Source organism: Musca domestica, unplaced genomic scaffold, assembly GCF_030504385.1.
Source record: "Musca domestica strain aabys unplaced genomic scaffold, Musca_domestica.polishedcontigs.V.1.1 48, whole genome shotgun sequence".
NCBI lineage: Eukaryota > Metazoa > Arthropoda > Insecta > Diptera > Muscidae > Musca > Musca domestica.
The window spans coordinates 931,320-950,667 of NW_026712340.1; the positions used below are offsets into that span (position 1 = coordinate 931,320).

At 38.1% G+C, this 19,348-nt stretch overlaps 1 protein-coding gene across 3 annotated transcripts in view; it reads left to right on the forward strand.

Moving 5' to 3' along the window:
* Positions 1-19,348, forward strand: part of LOC101890137 (pneumococcal serine-rich repeat protein) — a 479,414-nt gene that overhangs the window by 318,249 nt on the left and 141,817 nt on the right. For all 3 annotated transcript variants that reach the window (XM_059127777.1, XM_059127778.1, XM_011292738.3), the window contains one exon: positions 16,441-18,424. In XM_059127777.1, the coding sequence (XP_058983760.1) occupies positions 16,613-18,424 (1,812 nt within the window). In that variant the 5' untranslated portion in view covers positions 16,441-16,612. The remainder of the gene's footprint in view (positions 1-16,440; positions 18,425-19,348) is intronic.

The following is a 19,348-nucleotide window of genomic DNA, read 5'->3' on the forward strand; positions in this document are numbered from 1 at the left end:
GGAAAAATGGCTTCCAGAAGTCCTTCTCCGAATCGTCGGCTAATCACACTTTCCATCTATCCCCCGAGTACTCAGTGTGATCAACCCGATATCATCGTTCCCGATTGTCCAGGAGTCGTTCACCATCTTGCCTACGAGGCTCCGAAATACATTTGCCATTCTATACTCCATATTTATCTTATCGTATTTCAACCCGAGTAGAATTCGGAAGAATTTAATATTAAGAATTAATAAAATCCCCGATTTTTATCTCCAGGAAAGGGAGAAATCTACTTTTATTATTCCATAATCCCATAATTATGGATGGGTACAGCTGGGCTTACCTCGATCGACGAGAAAACCAAGTGACATTGCTATCTATTGCAAGTTTCAAATATCAAATTGGAAACAATTTTGTGGAAAATGTGGCAAAATATCGAATATCCCAAGGTACGGATATATGGAGGATATAGAAAAACTTGGAAAGATATAGTTCAGCCATGTGGCTACAGAGGGTGTATCATTTGATACACCCAAAATATACCTAATCGAAATAACGGTTTTAGACCCCCCCTTTCGATAAATTTCGTTTCAGGACATTTAGTGGCGTCCTGGCTGATGTGCACAGTAACTCTCGAATACGACATTTAATGAAACTAGAGCTAAAAATAGAAGACACGTGTATCGGCGTTTTAAAAGTTTACATCGCAAAATAACCGAAATAGAGGGGACAAGTTAACCTCAATTCCACAATTTTGAAAATGTTCGGATTAAGATTCCCTGGAATCCATGCGTTTTAGGCATATAATGTCTTCGGCAATATTCCTGATAACAATACGAGGAATATTTTAGTTGAACGAAAGAACCGCCAATTCTATGTAGTTTTTTTTTCAATCATAAAAAACCTACAAATGATCTCCTACTTATAGAAGACCTAAAAAGGGTCCCCTAGGTTTTTTCTTTGAAAAGGACGCCTAAAATACCTTTATTCTAAATAATACCTCTTATATTTAAAAGGGCCTTTAGAATCTACTTACTATTCTTCTATATAAAATAGAATTCTAGGAAGATCGTCCTCCTCTAGTAGACCTTCAAAAGAAGTCTGAATTAAGAAGACCTCAAGATGGTCTTCTTTACGGAGAAACCCTCTGGAACTTCTACCATGTGAAGAATACTTTCAAAAGACTTTATTTCTTAAGAGTATCATCAGAAAGTCTGTTGAACGGAGAATACCTCTCAAAGGATTTCGGTGCGGAAATAACAACATAAAAATCTTGTTTGAAGAAGACTACCAGTAGGGTTTCTATACGAAAAAGATCTCCACAAGCTTTCTATTCGAAGAATACCTTCAAAGGTCCAATATGGCAAGAATACATCCAGACGAGCTTCTATTTGAATTGGATCTCCAGAAAGTGTTCGACTTCATCCGTATCTCTTGCAGGTCCGTTATATTAAAAATACATAAAATGTATAATAAAGATGTAAAAATCGTCTAAAGGGAAATAAGCCCTTTGGAAGGTCTTCTATTTATCCAGAAACCCAAAAATGTCATTTGCATAGAAAAACACTCCAATTTCCCCTTATAGAATTTCTCCTTATAGAACCTGTAGAAAAAAGTCCTCTTCCTTTAGAAAAATGTATAACATCCGTATTATTATCAATAATATTGCCGAAGACACTATATACCTATAACGCACGGATTTCATGGAATCCCAATCCGAAAATTACAAAAATATAGATGAAGTGGAAATTTTCCATCATTCTATCTGTTCTTCCTACGTTAACGATATCCATTTGCATAGCTAGCTTGCTCTTGGCCATGAAAACAAGCCACAAAGAATGAAATATAAACAAATGTCTGGAGACAAATGATTGTTGTTCTAAAATCATTTATTACACCCACTTCTATCGCTCTAAACAATTTATCTGTTTTCTTCCGCATTCCATGAAAAGAACAACTACTACAACAGCAACAATGATTGATTATGTTATCTCTCCTACTACAGTCGTTAAATTTCCATGGGGCTCAGGAGGTCCTTTGAATTTTACATCAAAAGAGCCATTTAGCCAGGAAGTGCCATAAGCCACAAAGTGTCTTGACACGTGTCTTCTTGTTGGTATTTGTTGATGTTTGACGACTTCTTCGAATTCGTCATGGCAACCCCTTTTTCTGGGTATGGAGGAGAGGTGCGGAGATAACAACTTTTACAAATAGTTGGCCATAAGCAATCAAATGTAAATCATAGTAAAATGAAAAAATGCAGAGTGAGGGAAAGTCTCATTTTTGTAATTCTTAGTCTTAAGAGTGCCATGAGACTCAATGACTCCTCCCAAGGAGACCTCCAGGTCTTCTATAGAGGAGAACTCCAGGTCTCCTATTCTTCTATGAAAAAACCTCCGAGTGTCTTCTATAAAAGAAGACCTCCAAGCGGTCTTGTATAAAAGAAGACCTCCAGGACTTCTATGAATGAAAACCTCCAGGTCTTCTATGACGAAGAAGACCTCTAGGTTATCTATGAAAAATACATTTCTGACCTCCAGGTCTTCAATGAAAAAAGTCATCCATGAAGAAGTCCTTCCGGTCCTCTATGAGGAAGAACTCCACATCTTCTATTTTATAAAACAAGACCTCTACGTCTTCTATTCTATAAAAGGAGTCCTCCACGTCTTCTATTCTATAAAAGAAGACCTCCAAGTAGTCTTCTATAAAAGAAGACCTCCAGGTGTTCTTCTATAAAAGAAGACCTCCAGGTGGTCTTCTATAAAAGAAGCCCTCCAGGTGGTCTTCTATAAAAGAAGACCTCCAGGTGGTCTTGTATAAAAGAAGACCTCCAGGTGGTCTTCTATAAGAGAAGACCTCCAGGTGGTCTCCTATAAGAGAAGACCTCCAGGTGGTCTTCTATAAGAGAAGACCTCCAGGTGGTCTTCTATAAGAGAAGACCTCCAGGAGGTCTTCTATAAGAGAAGACCTCCAGGTGGTCTTCTATAAGAGAAGACCTCCCGGTTGTCTTCTATAAAAAAGGCCTCCAGGTGGTCCTCTATAAAAAATATCCTCCAGGTGGTCTTCTTTAAGAGAAGACCTCCAGGTGGTCTTCTATAAGAGAAGACCTCCAGGTGGTCTTCTATAAGAGAAGACCTCCAGGTGGTCTTCTATAAGAGAAGACCTCCAGGTGGTCTTCTATAAGAGAAAACCTCCAGGTGGTCTTCTATAAAAGAAGACCTCCAGTACTTCTATGGAAGAAGATAGGATTTCTACGACAAAGGACCCCCAGGTCTTTTGTGAGGATACCTCACGGTCTTCTGTGAGGATACCTCACGGTCTTCTGTGTAGAATACCTCAAGGTCTTCTGTGTAGAATACCTTAAGGTCTTCTCTGAAGAATACCTCAAGGTTTTCCCCGAAGTATACCTCAAGGTCTTCTATGAAAGAAGACCTCCAGGTCTTCAATGAAAGAAGACCTCCAGGTCTTCTATGAAAGAAGACCTCCAGGTCTTCTATGAAAGAAGACCTCAAGGTCTTCTGTGAAGTAGACCTCAAGGTCTTCTGTGAAATAGATCTCAAGGTCTTCTATAAGTGAAGACCTCCACGTCTTCTGTGAAGTAGACCTCAAGGTCTTCTATGAGTGACGACCTCCACGTCTTCTATGAAAGAAGACGATCTCTAGGTCTTCTAAAACAAACCTCCAGATCCCCTCTAACGAAGAACTCCAGGTCTTCTGTGGTAGAAGACCACCAAACTTCTATGGAAGAAGACCTTCTGGCCTTCCACGACTAAGAACTTCCAAGTCTTCAGTGGTAAAAGACCTCAAGATCTTCTACCACTAATGACATCAAGGTCTTCTGTGAAGAAGACCTCAAGGTATTTTATGAAGAAGATATATAGGTCTTCTAAGAAAAAAAGATTTCCTCTAGGTCTTCTATGAAGAATACCCCCTCTAGGTCTTCTATGGAGAGGTCCTTCAGATCTCCTATGAAAGAAAGCGATCTACAGGCATTATATGAAGGAACAGACCTCCTGCTCTTCTTTGGGGAAGGAGACCATCAGGACTTTTATGAAGAAGAATTTCTCCAGGTCTTATATGAAGAAGATATTTTTGACAATCTAGGTCTTCTATGAAAGAAGTCATCATGACGATGTCTTTCTGGTTCTCTATGAGGAAGACATCCAGGTCTTCTATGATGGAGTCCTACAGGTCTTCAATGAAGAACACATCTCTGGTCTTCTATTAAGAAGTCTTCTATGAGGAAGACTTCTCTGGTCTTCTATAAATAAGACCTCTAGGACTACTATAAAGAAGACTTCCAGGTTTTCTATGAAGCAGACCTCAAGGACCTCTGGGGAGAAGACCTCTAATCTTCTTCAGAGAAGGCATCTGATTCTTTCATTAGAAAAAAAAATAAGGAAGATATTTACTATAATTTTTCTCGCCCCCTCTTATATCTGCTTTCCTACATCCCCCCTACTCGAAATATTTACTCTCTACAGCTAATGAAATAATGACATTTTGTTTAAGCTTCTTAAAGCTCATTAAGGCTCAAAGGCGAATTTCATTTGAAGTGGGGTTTCACATACTCCACAAACGATTGTAGGTATCCACATTATAGTGGACGGAATGCCCATCACTAATGCAACTTACGATGATTTCAATGTTACTACTCTGTGGGACGCTGTGTGTGGGTGTGTCTGAGATGTGTATTTCTAATATTGTTTTTCAATATAAAAATTATTCGCTCTGAATTCTATGCGAGAATTTTGCGGTATTGTTACTTTTGTATTGAAATAATTGAAATACAAAAGAAATGTCTATGATTTCCAGATGACGATTTCAAATATTTCTCTGGAAAAAAATTATTTGATTGAAATCTGTGAGCAACGTTTTGCCAGCCTATCATCTACCTGTGCCACCGTCATTAAGCCTGTGTGGGAGTTTTCTCACAATTTGAGTTTTTTTTTTTTTTTTGCTGTTTTGTAATTGAATTCAATTTCATTACGTATTACACTTCTATTGTTTCCGCTCTCCCATCATTTCTTTTCAATTTTTTGTAAGCCGATTTGTGTTGTTGTTGTTCTCCCAGCTAGTCATTGTTGTTTGTTGTTTACGGTGCAACTGTCATTTTTAATTATCTTTGTAATGAAATTATTTGTTATTTATTTCTTTTTTCTTAAATCGTTTGAAATTACGTGTTTGTTTTCTCTTTCGAGACGAGCTTAATGATCTGAAATTACGTTTGCTAGGTGTAATACTGGGAAAGGGGGCTTCAAATAAGTTTTTTTTGGGAATTTTGAAGAAATTTAATTTCGAAATAAATTTGTGGAGACGTAAATTGCAAAATAATTTGAAATTGCAAATTAGACTCTGCAAAAAAATTAAATTTTCAATAATTATAGGAAAACCCCAAAACTTTGTGAAAGTAGAGTTGAGTGTATCGACGTTTTAAAGTTTACAAGGCAAGGTAGTCTAAAAAGCGAATTTGCCCACTCGTCCACATTTTTTGGAATTTTCGGATTTTTTTTTCATATTTTTTATTTAAAACCATACAATCATTTTTGGATTGAGAATCACCGGAATCCTTGCATTTTACCTATATAGTGAGCTCAAGAATATTGCTGATAACATTACGAGGATTGTTTTGGTTAAATATTTTATACCCCCCACCATACTATGGAGGGTATATTAACTTTGTCATTCCGTTTGTAACTCCTCGAAATAATCATGTCAGACCCAACAGAGTATATATATTCTTGATTAGCGTAAAATTCTAAGTCGATTTAGCGATGTCCGTCTGTCCTTCTGTCTGTCTGTCTGTCCGTCTGTCTGTTGTAATTACGCTATCTTTCGAACGAATTGAAATAGAAGGCTAACATTTTGCCCACATGTTTATTTTTTCAGTAGGCAGGTTAAGTTCGTAAATGGGTCATGTAGGTCCACGTGTTCGTATAGCTCCCATATAACGGTACCTCCCGATATTCGAAATTTAATGATTTTAACGACATTATTCACCGGAATGGTTTCAAATTTGGTATTTAAAGTTCGAAATGGATACTACAGCCTGGGAGAGAAACTTGTCTGTGCAGGTCCACGTCTTCGTATAGCCCCCATATAACGGTACCTTCCGATATTCGGTATTTTGATGATTTTAACGACATTATTCACCGGAATTGTTTCAAATTTGGTATTTAAAGTTCGAAATGGATACTACAGCCTAAAACAGAAAATTGTCTGTGCAGGTCCACGGTTTCGTATAGCCCTATATTCGGTATTTTGATGATTTTAGCGACATTATTAACCGGAATTGTTTAAAGTTTGGTATTTGAAGTTCAAAATGGAAACTACAGCCTAAGACAGAAAATTGTCTGTGCAGGTCCACGGCTTCGTATAGCTCCCATATAACGGTACCTTCCGATATTCGGTATTTTGATGATTTTAGCGACATTATTAACCTGAATTGTTTAAAATTTGGTATTTGAAGTTCGCAATGGATACTACAGCCTAAAACAGAAAATTGTCTGTGCAGGTCCACGGTTTCATATAGCTCTCATATAACGGTACCTCCCTATATTCGGTATTTTAGTGATTTTAGCGTCATTATTCACCGATTTTTTTTTAAATTACGCATTTAGAGTTCGTAATGGAAACTACAGTCTGTGGCAGAAAATTTTCTATGCAGGTCCAGGTCTTCGTATAGCCCCCATATAAGTGTACCTCCCTATATTCGGTATTTTGACGAGTTTAGGTACAATACTCACCGAAATTTTTTGAAATGTCGTATTTAGAGTTCGTAATGGATGCTACAGCCTATGACAGAAAATTGTCTATGCTGATCCAGGTCTTCGCACAGCTCCGATATAACGATACCTTCCTATATACGATATTTTGATGATTTTAGCTACATTATTCACCATTTATTTCAAGTACCGAATTTGAATTTGGTAATGACTTATGACAAACAATGCCTGTGTGGGATCACATCGTATAGACACCAAAATAACGGCTATATTCGGTATTTTTAAAATTTTAACAGCATTTTTTAATGATTTTATTTTCAAATTCATTTCAAATGGTGGAGGGTGTTAAAAGTTCGGCCCGGCCGAACTTATTGCTTTTTAGCTTGGTTTTTAATTCTCAAATGAGTCACCAAGGCGGGACTTTTTGTAACTTTTTTAAAAAAAATGGTTAAAAACTCCCTTTAAACGGAATCGTAACGAGTCAAAATATTCTACAAAATTATTGGCCACAAAATTCTACCATAGGTGCTAGAGTATATTAAAAGCCTAAATTTTAACCAAACTCCAGTACTTCATAAATACTAAAAACACCTATTAGAGTTAAAGCCGTACTTCATGTGAGTCTATGCTAAATTCTCCTACAAAACATCATTTTAGATGGTGGATATCAAAGACTAAAATATTCCTCATCAAATTTCACTGTATGTCACCTAAGATAGGAAATCTCTATTTCTGTCATATTTCAAGAAATTAAAAAAAAATTATTTTCTAATTTATTTGATCAAATTTTCCTGGGCTTTTTTTCGACTTGACACCTGAACGACCAATAAAATTTCATTTTAGGTAGAAAGTGCCAAAGGAGGATATATTCTACACCAAATTCCACTATAAGTCTCAGAAAGAACTATACATCTAGGTACAATAGTTCTTAAGAAAATAACATTCGAAATTTATATATTAGAGGAGAAAATTTTGCGTTTAAGTTTTTGACTGCTAATACAGCAGGTTTCCATTCTCGAAGTCGAAATCTCCCGTTATACTTCATTTTTTTGGGGAAAAAGTTAAAAGAAGAAATATTCTAGACCTAATTTCATTATGAGTCTCTGAACAAACAAAATGTGTAGACTTAATATATTCCATTAAAAAATCTCATCAAATTTGGTTTATAAAAATCCCAATTTTCCAAAATCCACTTGTCCCAAATTTGCGGCAAATTTTCTTATAATTTCACTGCTCAATAGCCAGTTTGGGTTGTGGAAAATGTCAAGTGGATTTGATAGTTCTTGGTTTGTGGATTAAAGGCCTTAAACAATTTCGGGTTCTAAGGCCAAACTTTGAGTCCTTGGCGAAAATGTAAGCCTTATATGGCCTTAACCATAAACAAAGACACAATATTTTGAAATATATTTCGCAATACTTAATATAGGGCTTCCATTCACCACAAAGTAGAGCTACGTGCCCGATTTTCTAATCCAAATCTCTTTCTCTATTTATTTTCATACCAATATATTAAATGTGACAAAATGGCTTACCCTTTATACAGGGTGAGATAAAAAACTACAACAAAATCAAACGCCATAATTTTTACATTTTTTTTTTTTTAAATTTTATTGAATGAAAGCTAAAAATGTCGGAAATAGCATCAAATTTTAGATTTGTTCGAATTTGTCACCTTTGGCACGAATTATGGCCTTCAAACGGCCAATGAAACCGTCACACGCTGCCCGAATGTTGCTCGGCGGTATTTTGGCCCATTCCCGGCGAAGGGCTAGCTTGAGGTAATCGACACTTTGACATTTTTTAGTTCCAACCTTGCGTTCCAAAATACTCCAGATCCAATAGTCCAACGGATTAGTATCCGGAAATTTTGGTGGCCATTGTGCACTGGAAATGAAGCGAGGAAACTCATTTTGTTACCATTCCAGGGTGGCGCGAGCTGAGTCCTGTTGGAATGTCCAAGATCTACGGCCAAAATGTTTGCGTGCCCAAGGCTTTAATACACCCTCCAGAATATTTTCCCGATAATATTTGGCATTTATTCTGATGCCACGGTCGATTAATACGAGCGAAAAGCGACCATCGGCTGTTATGGCGGCCCACACCACCACCATGGCCGGCGCTTGAGTTCTGGAGGCCAACTGAACGTGCACATTTTCAGCTGACCTCTTTGACAAGTAAATACGATAATTTTGTTGGTTTACAAACTGCTGGACAACGAATGTTTTCTCATCGGAGAGAGAGATAAACAAATTCGGCAGTTCACCACTTTCGGCCAAGCGAAGCAAATCTTTAGCTCTTTTGAGTCTATTTTCTTTCTGTTGCTGTTGCGGTGTAAGTTCTTGCCCTTATTTGGAATGTCAATGCCTTTAACCCGAGTTCATTTTTCAATATTTGCCGAATGGAATGTTGCGATATGTTCAGCTCACGAGCCATTTTTCGGCCACTGCGACGCGGGTTTTGATCAAGTCGCTTCTTTAAGTTTTAAAGCATTTCTGCTGATGTTGCTGTTTTCTTCTGTCCACTTCCTTGGGCTACGCTCCCCGTATCATGGTGACGAGCAATGGTACGAGGTACAAATTATTTATTCACATTAAAATGCTGGAGTGCTCTAACGGTGTGGTTTTCCAGCCAAATATAAAGAAATCACACTATCACGCTTGAAGTCCATCACGATTACCTTTTTTGATTCTGGAAAATTCTCACCAAAATGCTTTTGTACGCTTGCAAACAATATTATGAGCTGTCACTGGAATAATTTTAACAGTTGTCGGACGAGTGGCTTAGAAATAACAGCAGTCTGAAGTAGGTTGCAGTTTCTTCATCTCACTGTGGATTCCTAAAATCAACGGATTTCAAAGAATCTTAGTACGAACATTTATAAAAAAAAATAGAGAACAGGGGGGAACTGGTCCTCTCTAAAAACTTCCAAAACTCCAATAAACGTTTCACCTATTTTTAGGCTCTACTTTCATAAGCGATTGAGTTTTTGTTGTATTCACCTCTTGTGTGCCATCTCTGAGGAAAAGCTATGGAAAGTTAATTTTTCTAAAAATCCCATCACTCCCATTGTGGATTACCCTCTAAAATTTGTTATGCACTCTGTGAGTGGTCATAAACACTTGACAGTTTTGCACATTAAGAAGCGAGTGCCATAACAACAACAACAATAACAAAAAACCTAAGCACAATCATTAATCTGTATTTTAGATATATATAGAAGAGTGGATGCAAGGGGCGATAAAGGGGTGCTAAATGCGGTGAGAGTGACAAAGTAATTCATCATCATCGTTTATGGCTGCGGTTAATGGGATATTTAATTATACAATAATATTTATATTCTTAACAACAACAACAGTATTGAAAATAAAAATAGAGAAAACAATTAAAAAAGCTGTAAGTTCGGCCGGGCCGAACTTTGAATACCCTCCATCATTTGGTACAAATTTGGCAATTTTCAAAAAAATAAAATCCGTTAAAAATTCTGTTAAAATCTTAAAAATACCGAATGCAGCCGTATATCAAGGTCTATACGACGACATGGACCTGCATAGGTGAGTTTTGTCACAAGCTATTACAATATTCAAATGCGAAACTTGAAAAAAATCTGTTTATAATGTAGCTAAAATCATCAGAATACCGAATATAGGGAGGTACCATGGGGGTTATAAAATGTGGACCAGTACAGGCAATTTTCTGTCATAGGCTGTAGTATTCATTACGAACTTCAAATGCGAAATTTGAAATAGTTCCGATAAATAATGTCTCTAAAATCATGAAAATACCGAATATCGGGGGGTACCGTTATATGGGGGCTATGCGAAGACGTGGACCTACATGGCCCATTTTCTGTCTTAAGCCGTAGTTTCTATTACGAACTTTAAGTACCAATTTTGAAACAATTCCGGTAAATAATGTCTCTAAAATCATCAAAATACCGAATATCGGGAGGTACTTTTATATGGGGGCTATACCAAGACGTGCACCTACATGGCCCATTTTCTGTCTTAAGTCGTAGTATCTATTACGAACTTTAACTGCCAATTTTGAAACAATTCCGATAAATAATGTCGCTAAAATAATCTAATTACCGAATATCGGGAAGTACCGTTATATGGTGGCTATACGTGGACCTACATGGCCCATTTTGAATACCAAAAATCCTGCAGACATAGTACACATTTGAGTAAAATTTTATCAACCTACTTCATTTCGTTCGGAAGCTAGAGTGGTTTCCACAGACGGACAGAAGGTCGGACGTTGCCAAATCGACATAGAATTTTATGCTGATCAAGAATATATATACTTTTTGGGGTCTAAAATGTATATTTCGAGGTGTTACAAACGGAATGACAAATTTAATATACCCTCCATACTATGGTGGAGGGTATACAAATCTGAATCGTTTCGAAGCCAGGCATTGCATGCAAATTTGCATTGAGATTATATTCTATTCCACATACATACAATCCTATAAATGTATATTTCAATATTTATTTCACGTAGAGGTTTATGATTCTGAATAAACCTGATAGCATGTAGGTTTCCCCTACACCCTCCAAAACCGTGACAGTGACCGAACGTTGGAACTACTGGTGGGTATTTATTTCATTTCATGGCATTTGTCGCGATTTAGTTTCAATTGGCGATAAGAAAGTCAGGTTCAGCGGTAATCCAGCAAGACGGACAGGCAGGCATGGCATGGAGGCCAAGAGTCAGTCAGTCAGCCGCCTGCCATGCCACATTATTTCCGTGTCTCACAAATGACGCAATGTTTTTGGGTTAGGTCGGGTAATTTTGATTGATTATGATAGACGCCTTTTCTGAAAAGGTTCCATTAACACATCGTTACGTCGAGAGGGGGGAGAATGAATTGTGATTGAGTGTGAGTGTATGTATGTGCATGTGTGCATGTGTATGAGAGTGTGAGAAAATATTGTGATTAATTTAATCGTTAATTAATTGATGATCTTTGTCGGTTAATAATAATTGGAATAATTGAGGTGGGTTTTTTATGAAATTTTATAGAAATAATAATCTTTTGTAGGTATGGGTAAGGTTATAAACTGAAAATTGTAAATCGGACATTGTAATATAATGCTTGAAACACAATTTTTTTGTGATACAAAAAATCTATATGTCATAGGCTGTAGTATCCATTACGATCTTTAAATGCGAATTTGAAACAATTCCGGTAAATAATGTCGCTAAAATCATCAAAATACCGCATAGCGGGAGGTACCGTTATATGGGGGCTATACGAAGACGTGGACCCACATAGCCCCTTCTTCAATACCAAAAATCCTGCAGACATAGTACACATTTGAGTAAAATTTTATCAACCTACTTCATTTCGTTCGGAAGCTAAAGTGATTTCTACAGACGGACAGACGGACGTACATTGCTAAATCGACATAGAATTTTATGCTGCTTAAAGGTACAAGAATGCTATACTAATAGACAAAACATACAAGTATACCCTATATCCCGGCGCTTTCAAATTTTAAAAACTTCGAGGATGGTTAAATTGGTCATAACTCAAATTTCGACCTCCCTTAACGTTGTTTTCCTTGCCCTTTTTATGCCCTCCACCATAGTATGGAGGGTATATTAAGTTTGTCATTTCGTTTGTAACACCTCGAAATATACATTTTAGACCCCACAAATTTTCTTGATCAGCATACAAGTCTATGTCGATTTAGCGATGTCCGTCCGTTTGTGGAAATCACTTTAGCTTCCGAACGTCATGAAGTAGGTTAATAAAATTTTGCTCTAATGTGTATTATGTCTACAGGACTTTTGGTATTGAAAATGGACTATGTAGGTCGACTTCTTCGTATAGCGCCCATATAACGGTACCCCCGATATTCGGTATTCTGATAATTTTAGCGACATTTTTTACCGGAATTGTTTCAAATTTAGTATTTGAAGTTCGTAATAGATACTACAGCATAAAACAAAAAATGGGCAATGTAGGTCCACTTCTTCGTATAGGCCTCACATAACGGTACCCCCCAATATTCGGTATTCTGATGATTTTAGCGACATTATTTACCGGAATTATTTAAAATTTTGTATTTGAAGTTCGTAATGGATACTACAGCCTATGACAGAAAATTATCTGTGCAGGTCGACGTTTTGTGGTATAGCCCCCATAAAACGATACCTCCCAATATTCGGTATTTTGATGATTTTTGCTACATTATTTACGGAATTTGTTTTTCAAGTTTCGCATTTGAATATTGTAATAGCTTGTGACAAAAGTTGCCTATGCAGGTCCAAGTCGTCGTATAGACCCTAATATGGCTACACTCGGTATTTTTAAGATTTAACAGCATTTTTAGCGGATTTTATTTTTTATTCTTATTTTTTTTTTTTTTTTTTTTTTTTTTTTGAAAATTGTTAAATTTGTACCAAATGGTGGAGGGTATTCAAAGTTCAGCCTGGCCGAACTTACAGCTTTTTTACTTGTTCATTATGTTTTACATTAATTTACTTCATTTTTAATGGCATTAGAATCTATATCCCATAGACTATAAAACCATCAAGAGGTGTTCTCTATCGAAAAGGCCTTCTACAGGTCCCCTTGGAAAGTAAACTACTCCCACAATTTCTCTGAATAGATAACCCTTTTCAGGGATTTTAAAGACAAAAAATAGTCCCAGTATTTTAAGGTCTTCTATAAAAACAGCAACCTTCGACTGGTCTTTTATATTCAGAAGACTTTCTACATGTATGCCAATGATGGAACACCTTCTACAGACCTTCTATAGACCGAAAACGCTTCATAGGTCTGCTATAGACAGCAAGCTTTTTGTAGGTCCTCTATAGAAGGAAGATTTTCAACATTTTATATATGGGCAGAACATTTTACGTAGGTCTTCTGGAAACAAAAAAAAAACTACTCTACAGGTCTTTAGAAGATAAGTGATCATTCTCAAGGGTTCTACAGACAAGATAGCTTTTTGGGATTTGTATAGATAGAATTTTACATTTTTTAAAGCCATATGGCTAAAGAGGTTATACAGGGTGATAAGAAAAAAAAACTGCAGCCAACTTCAGACTGCTGTCATTTCTAAGCCACTCGTCGGACAGCTGTTAAAATTATTCCAGTGACTGCTCATTGTATTGTTTACAAGCGTACAAAAGCATTTCGATGAGAATTTTCCAGAAACAAAAAGTTATTCGTGATGGAATTCAAGCGTGATCAAGTGTGATTCCTTTATATTTGGCTGGAAAACCACAAATGGCTATTGTTAGGGCACTACAGCACTTAAAAGAGAATAATTATTAGGTGTCTCGTACCATCGCTCGTTCCCATGATACTGGTAGCGTAGCCCGACCGACGTCAAGGAAGTGGACGGAAGAAAACATCAGCAGAAATGGTTCGAAAAGCAAAGAAGTGACTTGATCGAAACCCGTGTTGTAGTGGCCAAAAAATGGCTCGTGAGCTGAACATATCGCAATTTTTCCATTCGGCAAATATTATAAAATGAGCTTCTGGGTAAAGCCATTGAAATTCCAAAAAGTGCAAGAACATATATCGCAACGGAAAGAAAACAGACTCAAAAGAGGTAAAGAGTTGCTTCACTTGATCGAAAGTAGTGAACTGCCGAATTTGGTTTTCTCCGACTAGAAAACATTCGTTGTCCAGCAGTTTGTAAATAAACAAAATGATCGTATTTACTTGCCAAAAAGAGCTCAGCTGAAAATCTGCACCTTCGGTTGGCCACCAGAGCTCAAGCGCCGGCCATGGTGATGATGTGGGCCGCCATAACAGCCGATGGTCGCTCTCCACTCGTATTAACCGACCGTGACATCAGAATAAATGCCGAATATTGACGCGAAAATATTCTGGAGGGTGTATTAAAGCTTTCGGCACGCAAACATTTTGGTCGCAGACCTTGGACATTCCAACAGGACTCAGCACCATCGCACTCAGCACGCGCCACCCAAGAATGGTTACAAAATGAGCTTCCTCGCTTAATTTCCAACGCACAATAGCCACCAAAATCTCCAGATACCAATCCGTTGGACTATTGTGTCTGGAGTATTTTGAGAGGAAGGTTGGCACTAAAAAATACCAAAGAGTCGATCACCTCAGGCAAGCGCTTTGCCGGAAATGGGCCAAAATACCGCAGAGCAACATTTGGGCAGCGTTTGACGGTTTCATTGGCCGTTTGAAGGCCATAATTAGTGCCTAAGGTGTTAAATTCGAACAAATCTAAACTTATTCTAAAAGTTGATGCTATTTCCGACATTTTTGCTTTCATTCCATGAAATTTAAGAAAAATGTAAAAATTATGGCGTTTGATTTTATTGCAGTTTTTTTTATCACACCCTGTATATTATCTTCACAACAGATCGTGTGTTAGAAGATTTTTTGTGTGTGTGAAATTTGAAGAGAGTTGGATGTTTATTTTGCTTTTTTTGGACGTTTGATTTTTTTTCCAGTATTTGACCCTATGTGGGGAAGGCCCCAGAAGAAATGATCCGATCTCTACCATCTTTATAACATATTTTGTGTTGATGGAAATATTGAGATCTTGTGTTAGTAGAAATAATGGTATGTGTGAAATATGAAGAGAATCGGATGTTTATTTCGGATTTTCTAATCGTTTGTTTATTCAAAACCTTGACCCCTTGTGGGGGAGGTACCAGGAGGAATGGTCCGATCTCTACCATCTTTACAACAGATCTTGTGTTGATGGAAATATTGAGAATTAACAAGTCTGAATGGAATCGGATGTCAATTTCGCGTTTTATGAGCTTCATGGTTAATCCCAAATTTTACCCTTTGTGGGGAGGTACCAGAAGGAGTGGAGCGATATTTCCCATCTTTACAGCAGATCTTGTGTTAGTAGAAATAATAAAATGTGTGAAATATGAAGAGAATCTCGGATTTTATGATAGGTTTGGTTATTCAAAACATTGACGCTTTGTGGGGTAGGTACCAGAAGGAGTGGACCGATATTATTATATCCATGTTCACGCCAAACCTTGGGTTAATAAAAATAATGTGATGTGCTTTTTATGAAGACAATCGGACTTTTAAATCACATTTTATAAGGGTTAAAATTGTTCAAAATTTTGACCCTTTGTGGGGAGTGGAGGTAGTTGATATTGTCCATTTTCGCACCTGGCCCAGCAAATTTGGAGCCAAATTGTACTACCCTTTCTCTTTCTGTGCACTTAATTATTTTCTTTTAAAATATTCACATTTTGTGGGGAAGGTGGACCTATATAGTCCATCTCCGAACTCGATCTAACTTTGATAATAATATTGCGATGTACCAAGTTTGGACCAAATCGGATACTCCCTTCGTGAGTTATCATGCGCACCAGCCAACAGACAGACAGACGGACGGACATCGCTTGATCGACTCCAAATTCCCGGAAACGGATTTGGTCCAAAGAAACGTTATTTCGATGAGGCAGGTTTTGGATATATACGCTATAGCCATATGGCTGAGGTTATAAAGGAAATACCTCTAGTTGGCCTTCTATATAAGGATACCTCATCGAAGGATTTTTTTATCGTTCAGGCCTTAAATACATACTCAATCAGTTTAATATAAGTTTCGATTTGGTCCAATTTCCTATATTTTCTCTTGTTCACCACAAATTTACCCCATGGTTTATTCAAATCCTTTATCCCCAATTTTCCGCATTTAAACGTTGCCATTAAAGTTTTAACTCAATTTCACCCCCTTCTCCAACCCTTTTATTTCATTGCAGAACGTTTTCATTTGTTTGGTCTACAAAATGGCATCGATAACAGAAATGGCTGGCATTAAAATGCAATATTTGCATACTGCAGTGAACCAAAGCAACAACAGCAACAACGCCAATTCGAACAACAGCAACAACAATTCCATCAGCTGCACTTTTGCCCAAAAACACATCAACGATGAGACCGCCAATGCAGAAGTCATCATTGCAACAAAATGAGGCAAATCGTTTGCAACACCAGCATATTGCAGCAACACACAAGCATTTACAGCAACAACAGCAACAACTCCAACAACAACAACAGCAACTATTACAACCTCTAGCAAATAATTGCAGCAGTAGCAGCACCACAACAACAGCAGCACCAACAAATCTCCTACTGACCAACAAATGTTCAGAGGACAACCTTAATGACTTTGGGCAACTGCAACAACAACAGCAACAGTTACACAATACCAACAACATAATTACAGCAACATCAACCGTGACAACAACCACATTAACGGCGGCAACAACAATACCACCACCCCCTCCACGCAAATCGAAATTGGAGCAGCGCGAACTCCTTGTCGAGAATCATTTGAATAACGCCTGTTTTGCTCAACCGACCGGGCCGAGCGCCACAGCCACCTCTTCATTGCCAGTGTTCTACAACGATTTCTATCACCATCAGCAACAACTGCAACAACGTCCCCTACGACCCACCACCCTGCTGTGCTCCACAAATGACAATTGTTCAGGTGTGAAATTACTTGATCTCATAAGCACCTCACCGCCCTCGCAGGACGAGTCGGGTGGTTCGTTGTTTAGGTCGACTGCCACAATACAACAGGCTGTGAACAATAGTTGCCACCAGGAACAACAACAGCAGCAGCAACAACAACAACAACACCGTTATTCCTATGCCAGCCAGTATTCTCGCTCATCATCCAGTGACGACAGCAGTAGTCTGAGCCTGAATACGGCCTGTGCCAACCAGCCGGTCCCCAATCGACCCTCGCGTCATAACACCTTTGATGATGCTGCAGAAAATTTCATTATAAATTTTCCAGCTGACACCGTAGTCGAGACAAAGGCCAGCAACAAGCGCGAACAAACTGCCACTCAAACTCCAACGGCAGGAGCAACAACAACGACAACCAACCACAGCAGTGAATTGTATAACTATTGTCTGCCCCTATCCGAAACTGAACCGCTGCTGACGAACATTGAGGCAACGGTTAAGGACAAGCAAAGGTCCATTTATTTGAACAAGAACAGTGCATCGTTGATTTTTACCAAAAAGGATTTGTCGGCCACCCAGCCGGCAGCCTCCAACAACACCAGCACCACATATCATCCGCCGCAGCAGCAGCAGCAGCAAAACTTTAAATTGCAATCAAAAAGTCACAACAACAATAGCAAACAATACAACTTTACAAATAATAGGAGGCCATCGGCACCCACAGCCTCCTCCACGTTTAGCTCAATCACCCAACTGCAACAACAACATTCCACATTGCGTTCCCTTTCCGAGGAGACGTATCGACGCAAACCGCCCACTAAGCATTTACCCGCAACATATCATCACCAACAGCAGCAGCAGCATCGTCGTAGTTTACAACTGAATTACAACAATAATCTGGTGACTACATCCACTTGTGCTCTCCTGGCCAATAATAATCATCATCAGCAGCCTCATCACTGCTGCGGATCGTCGGCCGTAGGGGGGAATAGCAACAGCAATTCTGCAGTTGTTTTGCATAAAGCGCATCATAATAATCACAATTATCCACAGCAACAACAGCATCAAGCTAAAGTGCATTCTCATCAACCACAACAACAACAACAACTGCAACAAAAAGTATCAAACTCAGCTTCTTCTTCTGCCTACAACAATTCCAGTTCGTTAGCCAACAACACGGCAGCTGCAACACGCAAACAGTACGCGTACTCGTGGTACGCACCCGTTTATAGTGCACTTGAGGAGGAACTAGAACACGATTCTAGGGTAAGTAACAATAACACAAAAACAACAACAATTAAGATAATAACTTAATCATACAATCAGTCTTATGGCTTCTGAGGGTATGTATATGAGCTTCGGCGAAGTATCGACTCTGGGACCTATGTCAATTAGGACAATGCGGGGCATTTAGAGTCCATGACTATGTCCGTCCGACTGTTTGTGGGGCGAATGTCTGCTATAACTCCCGAAGGTATATGGAAAGCTTTCCGATAGTTCACATATAGGACGTTGATAATATATAATTCGTCCATAGCTCATTAGTAGCCACAGGATAATTAATCGATAGTACCTCCATGACTTATCGATAGTTTATCGACAGCACGTCGATAACAAGTCAATTGCTTGTACGTACCTCATAACTAGCTCATCAACTGCCTATTGACTATTAGATAATAGATAGAGATATACAACTTAGATTTTGCTAATCGATAACATATCAATAACAGTTTATCGATAGTTCACTGACAGCTTGTTGATAGCACCATTTATAACACATATGTAGTTCATCGACGGGGAATCATTAGCTCGTCTTTAGCTTATCGATAATACGTCGATAACTCACCGATAGCTATTCGAAATCTCATCGATATCTCATCGATATTTCAATGATATCTCATCGATATTTCATCGATGTCTAATCAAGTCTCATCGATATCTCATCGATATCTCGTCGATATTTCATTGATATCTCATCGATATCTCATCGATATCTCATAGATATCTCATCGATATCTCACAGATATCTCATCGATATCTCATAGATATCTCATCGATATCTCATAGATATCTCATCGATATCTCATAGATATCTCATCGAAATCTCATAGATATCTCATCGAAATCTCATAGATATCTCATCGATATCTCATAGATATCTCATCGATATCTCATAGATATCTCATCGAT